Raw genomic sequence first — 15,349 nt, forward strand, 5'->3', positions numbered from 1 at the left:
TTATGTAATACATGATTTGGATAAATTTTACAAAAATAGAACCTATATTATATTCTTTTCAAAGATTCTTGCAAATCATCAAAAATAATTGTATTTTAAAAAACGATCAAATTATCCTTTCATTATTTTAAACTTAAATTAGTTTTTATGATTGACTAAAGCAATCATATTTATTCATCATTAAATAAACAAAAAATAATATTTGAGAGTTATTTCAAAAAAAAAAAAACACAGAGATTGGGACAAAGTTGCAATTCGGCACTTTTTGTAAAAAAATGGGGTCATACTCATAATGAATAGAGACTTATAGCCAAGTCTTGATATCATGCAGGGAGAATATACATAGATAAGCAATTATATTTTATAGTAGTAGTATTCAGAAATTCTTACAATTTACAATACAATTTTCAAAAATGGATAAAGACTTATAGCCAAGTCTTGATATCATGCAGGGAGAATATACATAGATAAGCAATTATATTTTATAGTAGTAGTATTCAGAAATTCTTACAATTTACAATACAATTTTCAAAAATGGATAAAGACCAATAGCCAAGTCTTGATATCATGCAGGGAGACTCTCTACAAATACAAAAATTGATTATCATAAGGAAATACAAATTTATCAATTTTCATGTGAAAATTACATAAATTTGTTCTCCAATAAATAGCAATAATACTTTGAAGAGTGGAGTGCGGGACAAATTTGCCAGGTGTCACTTTTTCAATAACCTTAAATTACGCTTTTCTAATTTTTTAAAAATAACCTTAAATTATATTTGAAGAAATTATGTCTATGATATATGTTTTATGCTAGAATCTTGGAGTTTTCATGCACTACACAAGAGCTCCAAGGTTCCAAGAGTGAATGCTCAATAGCAATTATAGAGATGTACCTTTTCAAAATGACTTTTACTGATTAAATTTAATCAATAGAAGACATTTTGAAAAGGTACCTCTACAATTAGATATACAAGAGATTCAAAGCTTCATTTCAGATAGATTTGAAACTTTGAAACTCTTGGTAGATTTTGAGTGAATGCTGACAATCATCTTTGAGAAGGTTTTCTTAAAGAAAACCTTCTCAAAGAGGTTTCTCAGGAGCCCTGAGGCTCCCTTTCGTAATGATTGGGAGCCTTGGGGCTCCTGAGACGAAGAATGGCTTCGCCGAATCTTTGATCAGCAGAGGCCAAATGAAAAGGCCTCTGCTGATGGATTCTCAGGAGCCCTGAGGCTCCCTTTCGTAATGATTGGGAGCCTTGGGGCTCCTGAGACGAAGAATGGCTTCGCCGAATCTTTGATCAGCAGAGGCCAAATGAAAAGGCCTCTGCTGATGGATTCTCAGGAGCCCTGAGGCTCCCTTTCGTAATGATTGGGAGCCTTGGGGCTCCTGCAGCAGAGTATCGCTCCGCTCCATTAAATTTTTTAAAAAAAGTGCCGTGTGGCAAATTTGTCCTGTTCCCCATCTTTATTATTTTTTTTTATTCCTTTGAAAAGTGACACTGGATAGTTTGTCCCTTTCTCGTTTGACAGACACCAATGAAAAAAATAAAATGATATTTATTTTAAATATATAAGATCCTTATATAAAATATAAATATTTTATCGTTTTATTTTCTTGTTTTAGAAATGTTTTTTATTGAAAAATCAATAAAACTAACTCCAAAATAAAATTTTTGATTTAAAGACACTATGATGACACCAGGCAAATCTTCCAAGACACCTATCGTCGGGAATCTAACAACCCTAATAATTTCGAATAATATGAAGTTCCATGAACATTTGTGGGGTAAACATATTGATTAAAATTATCTAAGTTGAAATCATTAGTGGATTGAAAGCCTGGGGAATCTTCAATATCATCTTTGTCATCAATTAAATTAACTTGATTTTCATCTAAATGATTAATTGGAACGAGAGCGGAAAGAAGACGATAGCTTGATACTACATTGAAATTACCAATTTTCTTTGTGGTATATTCAGCATATTCTGGAGTTTTAATATAAATTGTATCTGTTTTGAATCTTTGCTTAAGTTTTTGATTATATGCTATTGAAAAGTGCTGTCCAAGAGGCACAGCTGATATCTTTGGATCAACAGGATCAAGATATTGATGAATTAATTCCCTTGAAGGATGTGTTGAGAAAAATCTATTAATTGAATTCCAAATCGACTGAGATGTTAATTGTTTAGGATGATGATCAACTGGTTCGTGCGATTTTTTAATCCTTTTTGTGGGCTTTATAGAAGGGGCAGGTTGAATATTAGGCTGGATACTAATGGAGGTTGATCTTGACAGCGCACGACGAGTTATAGGAATTTGGCGAACAAATGAAACAGGAGTTACTGGTCTAGAAAATGACTCTTCAAACTTTTGATACTTATTTTAAAGTTCGCGTTTAATATTTTGGAAGAATGTTATATTATTATTGATGGCTTCTGAAATAGATATATTTGGCGAATTATTCTGAACAAGTACCTTGTCAAGGAAAATTTTCATTGAATTGAAATTCCAATTATCATCGAGATCTAGGATTTGTTCGTCCTCATCATTGGTAATTGTAAGGCAAATAGATGATTTCCGACCTAATGGCCGCTTGGATGAAGCCCGAGATATTAATCCACTTGAACTTTCCATTCGACCCTAGTTTACAATTTCCGTTTATTAATTCGAATAAAATTTTAGAAAACATCTAAAACCATTCAATAATGAAATTTAATAAAAATCGAATCATTCCAAAATTGAATAGTTTATTTTTTGATAAAATTATTTTGAAACTATCCGATCTTTACTGAAATTATGACACAGCTTGTGGAAAGCATAATGTAGCATTTTCGCAATATAGGTAACAAAATGATATGCATATATTCATTAGACCATACACTATTTTAATTCATTCTTCTTTAAATCCAAAATTAATTTTCGAATATTCTATTTTGAACAAAATACATATTCCATTTCATTATATATTATCAATATTTCTCTGCCTCTCACGAAATCTAGCAAATTCATTTCAGAATAAGGTTGTTTATATATTATTTATTAAGCATTCATATAAAAACTTAACCAAGTAACATTATACCTGAAACAAATAGTTGCTGTATATATTTTAATCTATATTTATTCTTTATTTCAAATACATATTAATTTTAACAAATCCTAAACTTTCTAGTTCTTCAGCATCTTGTACGAGTAAAGATAGTATTTCATTAACTTTGAGATTGACCCACTTGCTTCCAATAGCAATTGGATCTCCGCCAGTATCTTTGATAACTACGCATTCTGCTGTAAGGCCTCTTGGAGGTCGTAACGGTGATGTTGGATCAAATCCATATGCCTTTTTATACAAAGAAATAGTTTTGATATAATCTGATAAGAATTCTGATTCGGATGGAGAGAAGTTTCTTTTAATTTCTTGCTTTAAAGGTCCTTTTGATTTAGATTTCAACTCGATAATTTTTGCGAAACGCGCTTTTGTATAAACGTTTATTCCTTCTTGAAGTCTAATTGCACATCTTCCTAAAAACTGTTGTGTAGTTTCTGACGATTCTGCCTTTTTCTGGGTTTCTAATCCTTCCATTATATTTTTCGTTTCTCTAATACCTTCGATGTCATAAGGAGGAATTCCTTCTTTTTCATTTTCGAGGCCCTCTAGAGCCTTAACAATTCTGTTAGTTGTTTCAGTCATAATAATGTATTCAGTATGTAAAAAGAATGATAATCAGAATAAGAGTCACTTTTGCCCACCAGAACTCCAACTTTGGATGCTTGAATTCGATTTCACAGATTAAAGCTTAAGTTCTATGTGAATCATTTAATATTAGTGAATGGTCTCATCGCATATCAATCAAAGCAAATTCAGTTGAAATTGTAAAATTCATGGTCGAAAACGCTGCTTAACATAAGAATTGAATTTTATATACATTTTCAAGATTGTATGCAGAATTTGAAATCTCAAATTCTTTTTCAATGAATACAATCGAGAGATTTTACCAAGAGTTAGAATCTTTATTATGGCTCGGTGACTTTATGCATTTTTGAGACTCGGACAGGTGTATAGAAAGCAAAAATACAGAATAAACAAATCTAAAATCTTTGCTGACAATTTACGTGACAAGAATTTTATTGATTTGTCTTTTCAGTAAAATGATAACTTCAGGCGCTTGGAGCGATCTCAATAAGAATTCTGAAGTTTTATCAGAAGAAACTATTAACGTATTAACAAAGATAGGTTTTCCGTCAATGACACCTGTTCAAAAGAGTGTTACACCATATTTATTAGGACATAAAGATGTTGCCGTTGAAGCTGTCACTGGTTCTGGCAAAACACTTGCATATCTTGTACCATCAATGGAATATATCAAGAAATCTACAGATGGATTGGCTGTTCTTGTTCTTGTTCCAACTCGTGAATTAGCTCAGCAAGTTTATGAAGTTGCACAATCAATTTCAGCAGAGTTCCCAGCAATGGTTCCTCAATACGTTATCGGTGGCTCTCAAGTTACAGCAGATATCGAAACATTTAACAATGTTAAACCAACAATCTTAATTGGCACACCAGGCAAACTCCATGAGTTAATGACCGAGCTTCCTGATGATACATTCCGTAAATTATCTCTGTTTATTGTTGATGAAGCAGATCAAATTCTTCGAAACGGTCTAGGAGGCACTCTTACAGCTATTTTCCAAAAGCTTCCAACACAGAGACGTACAGGCTTATTCTCAGCGACAATGAACGATGCTTTATCCGAAATTATCAAAACTGGCATGAGAAATCCAATGTACATTCACATCAAATCGAGTGAATCTCAAGCACCATCCGAGCTTACGAATTTTTATGCTATTGTTGATCCTAAATACAAATTCTGCCAATTAATACAATTTATTCGCCAACGCGTCATCAATAGCAAATGCATTGTCTTTGTTCTCAACAGACAAGAAGTTGATTTCATGACCGATACCATTAAAATCGCACTCGGCGACAGTTGTCCCCAAATTATCCCATTCCATGGCAAAATGGCCCAATCCATTCGTATGGAGAACCTCGAATCATTCAGGAAGCTTGAGAAAGGCATTCTTCTTTCCACAGATGTTGCTGCAAGAGGCATCGATATTCCAGACATCGAATGGATCATCCAATACGATGCTCCTCAAAAAGAATCAATGTTCATCCACAGAATCGGAAGAACAGCACGTATTGGACGTAGCGGAAGTGCTATTGTCTTCTTAAGAGAGCACGAGGATGGATACATCGATTTCCTCGAGCGTCAACAGAGTGTCAGTTTGTTAGAAATGGCAGTTGAAGTTCCAGACGACAGCGAAGAAATTTTGCAAAAAATCCGCAAAAGTGTCTCATCATCAGAAGAATTCTACCTCAAATCCATGAAATGCGTTGTTGCTTATGTCAGATCCTATTCAGAACACGAGCTCAACCTTCTCTTCAGACTCAGAGAACTCGATTTCATCGCTTTGGCAGAGAGTTTCGGATTAGTTCGAATTCCAGGAATGTTGGAGATCAAGCAACGCAACGAGAAGAAACCAGGATATCTTGACTTGGTCGACGAATGGAATAAGAAACACGAAGACGAATGGAAACCATTTGCAGAAAAGAATTACTCAATCCAGGATTATGGAGGTGTTCCAGAGAAGAAGAACGCAAACAAGAATTCTAAGAATGATAAAGATAAAAAACAAGGAAACAAGAATGATAAAAATAACAACAAGAAAGCTCCTCCAAAACACTTTGAAAAACCAAAATCAAGAGGTTTCTTCAAAGCCAAACACTAATTACATATTTTTTTAATAGAGTTATTTATAAAATGTATCTTTTTAAAATTAAAATTTCCAATTTTGATAATTGATTATTGATATGAACTGGACAATTCATATTAAAAAACATATTTTCATGGTTTAAGTCTCAGGACGTACATTAGCCCAGAAAATAGAATGGAAGATGATGTTTGTGATAGAGGTTCGCTCAATATTGAGGACGAAAAACGATAGGGAGATTTAAAGGGAAATGGTCCAGAATCGTAATCTTCGCGTGCAAGCCATTCAATTCACTCAAATTTTTAGAGACAGACGCGAAGCATATATGATTTCATGCTTATAAATAAAACCAAAAAACCGAGTTAATAGTTCAAAATATTAATAAATTTTTATTATTTTCCACCTTTTTCTTTGATTAAGTTCCTTAATTTCTCCGAAGTTGCCAGTTTGAATGGTGTGAATCCCTTTGGATTCTTTACATTTACCTGTGCACCATTCTCTATCAATGTCTTCGCGAGTTCTTCATTGTTGAGAACAATGGAAATCAAAAGTGGTGTATTACCACTGTCACTTTTTGCATTTACATCAGCATGGTTATCCATCAACACTTTTGCAATTTTTGCGTTGTTGTATCTTACTGCCTGTAACAAAGGTGTGCAACCATAAACAGACCTTGTGTCCACAGCCTTTGGATCCTTTGCAATCAAGTTCTTGATGTATTCCATATCATCTCTAACTACAGCTTTGATTATGTCTGGTTCTTTCGACATAATGTTATAAGCGTTTCTTATCAAAATGTATGGGAATGATTGTTCCATAACTCCGTAAGGAACATGTTTTGTGAAATAAGGGAAATGGTCCATCAAAATAACGAACGGGTGGTAACTTTCTGGTTCTCTTTCTCTCTTGATAGAAGCAATTTCCGCCAGTGTTGCGAAAAATGTTTTTTCTGCATTTCGGATCAATTTCAATTCAGAGTTTTCGAACAAAATGTCTGAATTGTCCAAAATTGTTCCGAACGCGATACACAAACACTGCATGTTATGTGTGAATGAGTCATTATCATCACTGAAATGGATGTAATCCCATGATGTGTTTCCAAACAACAAAGCCAAATAGAACAAGAAAAGTTTGGCATCGAATTTACTCAATATCTTTCGCTTTAACAATTCCCTCAAGAAATAGTTTTTCTCAGAAACACCAATCATTTCTGCAATCAACATTTCTTGTGGTTTCAAACCATCTTTGCGGTCAACACACCTTGAAACTGCGGCCATGACTGCATCATTGAAACCAGGGAACAAAGCGGATGTCATTGATTGAGCAGATCTCTTTATCATCTTATAAAGAACTGTTGAAACACCAATATTCATCATCGCTTCACTCGCGTCTTGGAATTCAGCGCTTTGTAGGAAATCTGTTGGGAACTTCCTGTTTTGAGATGTTTCGTATTGACTCAACCAACTGGCAATGACTGATTTGTTGTCAGTAAAAACAGTTGTCAGTTTGTTGAAGAACTCAAGCATCTTCTTGTTCAATGTATGGATACTTGCCAATCCGATATCGTAGCCAAATGTGTGTAATAAATCACTGATTGGCAATTGTGCGAATATCAAATCATGTGGATGTTTCGATGATGCATCGCCAACAAATCTAAGACCGAATGGTTCGTATGTGGACTTCTTGTTTCCGTTCTGTACAAAATCACCTAAAGCCGATGTAAAGAACGATACATAACCGTCAAGACTTATATCGTCTAACGAACAAAGTAAATCTGCTTTCTTTGATAATGTCAAATCTCCGAAATTTCCAACAAATCCTTTCGACGGCTCGCAGTTTAGCTGTTTTCGGAGTTCAGACATGATGGAGCTGACCAAGTCAACGTCGAGAGCCCTCGCAACACCTTGTAATGTCTGAATCATGACGTTGATGAAGGAAATTAAGATAAGAGGGTTCGGTTCTGAGTCACTGAGCTTCTTGGCGATCTTTTCTAATATGGCTTTCTTCAGCATTTCCTTCCCTTGGACTTTTGTAGTACCGTGGATGGTGTATTGCGGCATTGAGTAGACGCAATTCAACGCCATGGTCTGTTTGTTGATGAGAGAGGCACTGGTCTTGAAGGAGTTGTAGTGCTCGGCATAGAAATTGCTGGAAAACGTCTCTGGCTTGAATTTCGGATCATATTCGCCTTGTCTAATGATCAAAGTGGTCATATTTGATATGGAAATGTTGTTTTCGAAGATGCTGGTCAATCTGTCCAAATATGTCTTGTACAAGGCTACAAAGGATTCGTCGGATTTCGGAGAATTTGGAATGTATCTGTAGAGATCAAGGAAATAACGGTACGAATCAATGGAAGTTGAGCGTGGTTCGATGACTTTCGACGTCCTCTCGACGAAATTACGGATAGTATGGATAGGAATTGTGTCATAAATAACTTGTATGGGGTTCTGAGCGTTCTGGATGTGACGATTGATGGTGTCGAGGTCTTGGAGGATGACACTGCACTGGTTGGCTATCTTATTCTTGAAGCAATACATGATTAATCTGCCAATTGAAACTGTGAGTGGAAGGAAGTCGAATCTCTCGCCATTATCGAATTTGTCAAGGTCAACATCCTTCATCAGGCTGTTAATAATGGCTTGGAGACCAAGAACAAGAGTCATATGAGATTGATCTAGCTCAAACTCTTGAAATACTTGGATATGCTGCTGTAAATATTCAGTATCTTGTGTAGCAAGATTAAATACGTAGTTTCTCTGCATTGTTGTCGATTGGATTTCGATCTTATTAAATAATCTTACAATTGCTGCGAGAAGATCAAAGCTTTTCTCCCAGATGGTCTTAACATCGAATTTCTTGTAACTTTCGTTGCACGTTTGCTCTTCAAATTCAAAGCAAATGCATAATTCGTAGTAAGCGAAACCTAATAACGCCAAAATCTCATCGTTGTATATCCAAAGTATGGAATTGCAAAACTCGTAATGGTCTTCGAGCTCGTTGAGAAGGTTTGTAAGATGGATAACGCGTTCTGGATGGAATTTGAATTTCTTTTGTTTGAAAATCTCATCTTGCCTAAGTCTGTTAGCAATATCTGGCTGTAAATTAGATAATTTCGCTAATTCTGCATTGGAAATCTGTGAATTTTCGTTTAGATTGATATGATCTGTTTCCGAAAAGATTTGAGAGAAGAAATCCATGGTTTCTGGCTTCTTCGCGACAAGATCTGAGAAAATTAAGGCAATAAACTTTGTTGTTTCTGTATAAAGGGAAAGATTTTTGAAAATGTAATGTTGTGGAAGTAAAGCGCCCGTAACTTCGCCAATAAAGTCATCAGATTCTATAGAATACTGTGACCAGTCGAATGTAGTAAATGGAGAAATCAATGGCGACAAAACGTTGACAAGTTTGCGAATAAACTGATAACAGATACCAAATATTGAAGTTAACTTCTGCTCGAGGTATTCGAACGAGTTTGTTGTAAAACATTGAAGGTTGGAATCAATAATTTCGCTATTCATGTTCGAAAATTCATTTGAACTCGATGAAAGGCGCAAAAACTGCCAAAATTTGTAAAGCTGCTTTCCTACAGAGCAGAGTTGTAGATGAGCTTTCGCTGTTGCATTAAAAATTTGACAGAAATAATTTGTTATTACATTTCCGTATGATAAATCAAGTTGTACTCCTGATCCTTTTAATGAGGCGAGTTGAGTTTTGCTATTACTTATCCATTGAACGACGTAATCAATATCGGAAATCGTTTGCTTTTGAGATTTGATTACATCATCAATGATCATAAGCTGCTCTTTGGAAATCTTAATTGATGAATGGGATTTTAATATGTCTTCTTTTTTGGATTCCAAAATTGTTGCTAATTTCTGTGCTTCTGCTCCTAATTTTAACTTTTTATCAATATCAACACTTGTTATACTGCTAACAATATTATTAACTTTTGTTGTTAGCAATGGAATGTGCTTTGATAGCACAATAAAATCATCAAATCTTCCCTTCGACATTGTAATCAAAAAGTGTCATTTCGATTTTACATCACATCTATCACTATAAATTACAACAGATAAGATTTTTATAACCAGATATCATGCCCCATTTCCTGATTAAAACATATACATCTTTATTCTCTCACATAAACTTGCATTTTAGATTTTGATTTTAAAAAATTCGATTGAAGCCTAAGCAATATCTAAGAAAAACGAGCTATGGATGATTATATGAAAAATGAGAAAGATCATTGTGAATTTGTGCATTAAATAGGTTTTATTTCGAAGAAACTATATTAAAACTTGTATTTGATAATCATTGACTCATGTTGATAAGTTTGATTGAAATATTAACGTTATTGTAGCTTTAGATTGCATATTACACAGAAATTATTAAAGATTTTGATAAAATACATCCAATATAAATATTTTCTTGGCTACGAGCAAATAGAGGATGAAACTTTATTCAAAGAATGAATTTTCCATCTAGTTTGTTTAATTAATTGTTAATTTTTATTCCAGTAAATGTTATTTCAGCACTGAAATTAAGATTGAATAAGAATTACTTAACAATATTATCGTATAGCTAATTCAATGCTAATTTCATTAGTATGGCCTCTGAGATTACACTTTTTATTTTGAAATTCTTGATTGTCATACTATAAAAATTTTACTAAAACCAATTCTCCACAAACTTTTAAAACATGATATCATAAAATATTGAGTACCTGAGAGATTTTGAAAAAATCGTATTTAAAAAGTTGTTGATTTTCCGAGTTTTGAATAAAAAATTGTAACAGGACAATAAATGTAATATAAATATTATAACTATAATGCATGCAAACAAATCAATAGCCGTGGCAATTTTTTATGGATTCTTCGAATCATCTTTCTTCATGTATTACAAATTTAGTTGATAAACTGTAACAGTGAATTATCGATAGTAAGTTTTTTGAGAAGTTTACACGGATACTTTTTAATGTCAGCTAAAGAACTTCTCGATGTGTATAAGCGCATAAGAGATAGAATTACCGGTGGTGTAGAGAGCTTTGATTCTATCAATAAGCTTATTGTCAAGCGTGCTGAAGCAGAAGAAAAGATCTCGCATATCTTAAAAGAGTTAATCCCAGAAAAGACAACTCCAAACGACTATATCATGGAAAATATTATCGAAGATCTTAAAATTGAATCCGCTCAGCATCTTAGAATGTCAAATGAACTTAAAGTTTTAATCATCCAATCCAAGAGCGGAAAAATCTTCGCAAAAACACAATCCGAAAACCAGAAATCCATTGAAAAGATCCTCCACAAGCAATACAAGGAATTGAAGGGTCTCATTAAGGATTATGACAATGCTGTTGCTGATGTTCAGAAAGAGCAAGATGCCCTCAAGACAGTCAAAACAGAGAAGCGCGATGCTCAGCAAAAGAAGATTGCCAAGGCAACAGATGAAGCAGCCAAGAGGAAGAAAATCCTTGAAGAGTTCGCCAACAAATCTAAGGCAGATCAATTCCCACAAATCTGCAACATGTTCAGAGACTTCGATAAATCTCGTCTGAAGAACCTTCAAGAAAATATCCAAGTTTTCGCTCAAATGGCCATTCGTCTTCATGATTCTGATCGCGAAGGTGCTAACAGACTTTACAAGAAGATCCTTACATTCGATGCCGAAGACAGATCAGACAGATTTGTCCAGACAACAATCGATCCTCGTGCTCCTCCTTCAAGTACCGAATCCAACGACATCTACGGCATTGCCCTTTCCGATTACAGATCAGACGAAGTCCAGGACCTTCAGTTCAGCAGAGGCGACAGAATCAAGATTCTCAACCAGCACAACAGTGGCTGGTGGGAAGGCGAAGTCGAAAGCAGAAGAGGCACATTCCCATCAACATTTGTCGAAATCGTAGGAAAGAAAGAGATCAAGCAACTGGTTATCGGATCTGTTTTACTTTGCGTCAAGGACTACAAGGCTACTCGCGCTGGAGAAATCAATGTTCTTACAGGGGATCTTATCTTCGTCGATTACCTTAATGGAGACAGATGCCAAGGAAAGAACCTCCGTACAAACGATTCTGGAGCATTCCCACTCTCAACACTTGAACACAGAATGTTCACTGATAACGTTCAACCCCATCCAGCAGCCGCTAACCCACCAGCTCAATAAATTATATCCATTTTTATCTTAACAATGCAAAACACAATTAACAAAAACCTAAACTATACTGTTGAAAAACAACCATTACAATTTTTAAAAATTTTTTTCTAACTTCTAAGAAAAATTTCCGATTTTAGATCCAGAACCCTTCCATCCTATGCACTATTTGGTTATGTATTGCATGACATGACATTTCTCGCTGTCATAAAACTAACTAGTTAAAGATTTACCAACTGTAACTGTAAGCTTCAGTCACCATGGGTTTTTGATAGGTATAAACTTGTTCTTATCTCTAAGTAGAAGTTCTGTTGCAATATATTTAAAATTTATGAAGTGTCTTTTAGATCGAATAATATGGGAGTATTATTAATAATGAAACTAAATATATTGCACAAGATAGTAGCCCATTGAAGTAATAAATTATACTATCCTAATAAATTCTTTCATTTGTTGCAAATCAAGTAAAAAGGAAGCAATCAGTAACCCTAGGAAAATTGGGTTTGATTTTATGCATATTTGGGGTCTGACACTTATTTTATTTGGGTTCGAAAATTTTGGTCTTGTCCCCTATGATTTTTAGTTAGCCCCTGATGTTTTTTTAAATACATGGGAAAGAACGGTAAAGTTCCACAAAAAGAGAAGCGTGGAAAGAACAAACGCTTCGATAGAGTTGGCCAGCCATCTGCACATGATCATCCAGAATTCCCAGTTCGTCTTGCCATGTGGGACTTTGGCCAGTGCGATCCAAAGAGATGCTCTGGAATTAAACTAAAGAGATTAGGATACGTTCGTGTTCTTAACCTCAGAGATACATTTCACGGTCTCGTTCTCTCACCAATCGGAACTCAAATTATCAGCCCAGAAGATAAAGAACTTGCACTTTCATCAGGCTTGGCTGTTGTAGATTGCTCATGGAAACAACTCGACCATACTGATGTTACTCAGCTTAAAGCTAGACATCACAGAGTCCTTCCTTATTTAGTTGCCGCAAATACAGTCAATTTTGGTAAACCATGGAGATTAAACTGCGCAGAAGCCCTTGCAGCTTGCTTAGCCATCTTTGGCATGCAAGATGCAGCCGATGAACTCTTAAATCAGTTCAAGTGGGGTCATTCATTCTTTGAACAAAACGGAGATTACATTGATGCTTATAAGACAGCAAGATCTGCTCAAGAAATGACAGATATGCAAAACTTCTTCCTTAATGAATTGAAAGAAGAAGCAGAACAAATGCAAGATGAAAATTACGATCCAATCATTGATGGAAATCCAAACAGAAGACCTGTTAAGCGCCATATTTATATACCAAAGGAATATCCAGAAGAACCAAAGTCAAATCCAGATGCTCCAGTTGATCCTAATGCGCCAGCTCAGCCAGCTCCAGAGGCACCAAAACCAGTTGTTAATGTTCTCTCACCAAAGGATTTGGGCTCTGATTATTCTGATAACGGATATTGCACAGAAGATGAAGATGATTAAAGAGTAAAACTATGTCTGAAGTATGCTTTCATAAATATACACATCTTTTTCTTAAGTTATTGGATATAAATTTACATTCATATTTTTAAATTACCTTAATTTTTCATTTCTTCAGCTTGTTTGTAGTGATAGCTATCAGAAATACCAAAACCAATGACACTCGAGATCTGTATTACCTATTAGGTTGCAAAATTGGAGAAATTTAAATTATAGACAAGTTAGGAAAAAATATTTCTCTCTATGATTCATATTTATAGTTGCATTTTTGTTAAATCAAATAAATTGTTTAAAAACAATGATTTTTCGGTTTCGATTCTTATAATATCCAGAAACTTGATGGTTAAAAGAAGAAATACTGAATGAAGATGATGTGCGTTTTGTGGATATTATTAAGTACTCTATTAGAAGGTGAACTTATTTTCGAAATTTGACCACAATTGAAAAATTCAAAAAAAAAAAATAGAAACGTAAGAAATCAATAATTGTGCTCTTCTCGAGTGATCTTTTTCGTTTATTTTTCATAATACACAATAAAATCTCATAATTTTTCTCAAAATCTAATAGAAGTAATTCTATGAGTCCACACACATTACTATGATTCATATGCCAAGCAAAATATTTCCAAAATGTTCTGTTCATAAAAAAAACATTCATTAATTAAAGGTTGAAAGAATAAATTTTTCAAATTTATAACTTGTATTCAAAACTTAATAAGAAAATGTATAGCTAAAAGCAAATCTAAACTAAAAAAAAAGTCAATTCAGCAACTGCAACCATGTGGAGGCGGTAGGAGTTCTGGATCAATAACAACCGTAGCGGTTCTTCCAGAATTCGTGTAATATTCAACGGCAATACATTCCAATTGTCGAAAAGCTAAGTCGACATTATTTCCGTTTTTAGCACTTGTAGCAAAAAACTGGCTTTGAACTGAGGAAGCTAACTTCAGAGCTTCTTCTGGGGTAATAATCTGTTCATCAACTAAATCTTCCTTATTTCCAACTATTATAAAGGGCATGGAGCTATGCTGGTGAACGAATTCCACCCATTGTTTGATGTTATCCACAGATGTCTGTGAAGTTAAATCGAAAACGATCATTGCGGCAGATGCATCACGAGTAAAGGGGTAAGAGCTCTGTATCTTTCTTCACCAGTTGAATCCCAAATTTTAAAACTATATTTAACTCCTTCTACAACATCTTGTCTGATCTGAGTTGGTCCACCATCAGTTGGAGGTAAGTTTACATCATAATTACCAACAACCCATTTTTTAAGAAGGGATGTTTTTCCGACTGCCTGATCACCAAGTAAAACTATCTTAACTCGAGGTGGGCTCGGGGACATGTAAAATGATCTGAACTACGATTATCATAAAATTTTATAAAATGAAATTTCAATGGGAAAGAAATATGCTGGAGAATGAAATTTCAATTCCGGATCCAATTTTGTTTGGTAATTGGATTTCAATCGCCTGGTTGATATCCAGGAAAATCTGGAAGCCTTGTTAAGATCTCTGTTTTTAGAAACAAAAATGATGATTGCTCATATAATCCAAACTTTTGAACATACTTTTGGGCTCGGAGGCGCTCATAAAACGCCCTACATTTGAAATTCTTGAGGATGCATAGTACAGTGGTCGAACATTCACCATTCACTGCTGGAATAACTCAAATTTGGACTGAAAACCTTTATTACACTATTATCTGCTTGGTAATCCAACTAATTTAAGTGGCACCAAGCAGATTATGGTAAAAATAATTTTAGATAATTTTTCCTTTATATTTTTCAATTTTTTCATTTTAAAAGTCTTGACTTCCTTCTCATGAATATAGTTTGTACGGGGCACTTTGAGCTAGCTTTCTCACATTAGTCATTTTTTGAAAAAGTCAATAATTTAGGAAAAAATGATTTATATATGCATTTATTGATTTTCGATTTACTATTATA

The 15,349-nt window shown here is 34.4% G+C and overlaps 6 protein-coding genes across 6 annotated transcripts, besides 4 other annotated features; 3 read left to right on the forward strand and 3 right to left on the reverse strand.

Moving 5' to 3' along the window:
• Positions 1–233: 233 nt before the first annotated feature.
• Positions 234–686: a mobile genetic element.
• A 5-nt stretch (positions 687–691) lies between these two features.
• Positions 692–1,463: a mobile genetic element.
• Positions 1,464–1,524: a mobile genetic element.
• Positions 1,493–1,518: a mobile genetic element.
• Positions 1,525–3,107: 1,583 nt separating the features above from the next.
• On the reverse strand, positions 3,108–3,717 carry TVAGG3_0531270 (GINS helical bundle-like family; the record flags this gene model as incomplete). Its single annotated transcript, XM_001581924.1, has 1 exon — positions 3,129–3,689. The coding sequence occupies one exon, from the start codon at positions 3,687–3,689 to the stop codon at positions 3,129–3,131; it is 561 nt and encodes a 186-aa protein (XP_001581974.1).
• Positions 3,718–4,147: 430 nt separating this feature from the next.
• Positions 4,148–5,801, forward strand: TVAGG3_0531280 (helicase protein; the record flags this gene model as incomplete). Its single annotated transcript, XM_001581925.2, has 1 exon — positions 4,148–5,788. One exon carries the CDS (start codon positions 4,148–4,150, stop codon positions 5,786–5,788), a length of 1,641 nt encoding a protein of 546 aa, XP_001581975.1.
• Positions 5,802–6,141: 340 nt separating this feature from the next.
• On the reverse strand, positions 6,142–9,797 carry TVAGG3_0531290 (spectrin binding; the record flags this gene model as incomplete). Its single annotated transcript, XM_001581926.2, has 1 exon — positions 6,163–9,786. One exon carries the CDS (start codon positions 9,784–9,786, stop codon positions 6,163–6,165), a length of 3,624 nt encoding a protein of 1,207 aa, XP_001581976.1.
• A 937-nt stretch (positions 9,798–10,734) lies between these two features.
• Positions 10,735–12,009, forward strand: TVAGG3_0531300 (peptidyl-tyrosine autophosphorylation; the record flags this gene model as incomplete). Its single annotated transcript, XM_001581927.1, has 1 exon — positions 10,748–11,935. One exon carries the CDS (start codon positions 10,748–10,750, stop codon positions 11,933–11,935), a length of 1,188 nt encoding a protein of 395 aa, XP_001581977.1.
• A 517-nt stretch (positions 12,010–12,526) lies between these two features.
• TVAGG3_0531310 (ribosome biogenesis protein family) lies at positions 12,527–13,428 on the forward strand (the record flags this gene model as incomplete). The annotated part of the gene is made up of 1 exon (XM_001581928.1): positions 12,533–13,405. One exon carries the CDS (start codon positions 12,533–12,535, stop codon positions 13,403–13,405), a length of 873 nt encoding a protein of 290 aa, XP_001581978.1.
• Positions 13,429–14,131: 703 nt separating this feature from the next.
• On the reverse strand, positions 14,132–15,324 carry TVAGG3_0531320 (GMP binding; the record flags this gene model as incomplete). The annotated part of the gene is made up of 1 exon (XM_001581929.2): positions 14,166–14,501. The coding sequence occupies one exon, from the start codon at positions 14,499–14,501 to the stop codon at positions 14,166–14,168; it is 336 nt and encodes a 111-aa protein (XP_001581979.1).
• Between the last annotated feature and the right edge of the window lie 25 nt (positions 15,325–15,349).

Source organism: Trichomonas vaginalis, chromosome II (assembly GCF_026262505.1).
Source record: "Trichomonas vaginalis G3 chromosome II, whole genome shotgun sequence".
Taxonomy (NCBI): domain Eukaryota; phylum Parabasalia; order Trichomonadida; family Trichomonadidae; genus Trichomonas; species Trichomonas vaginalis.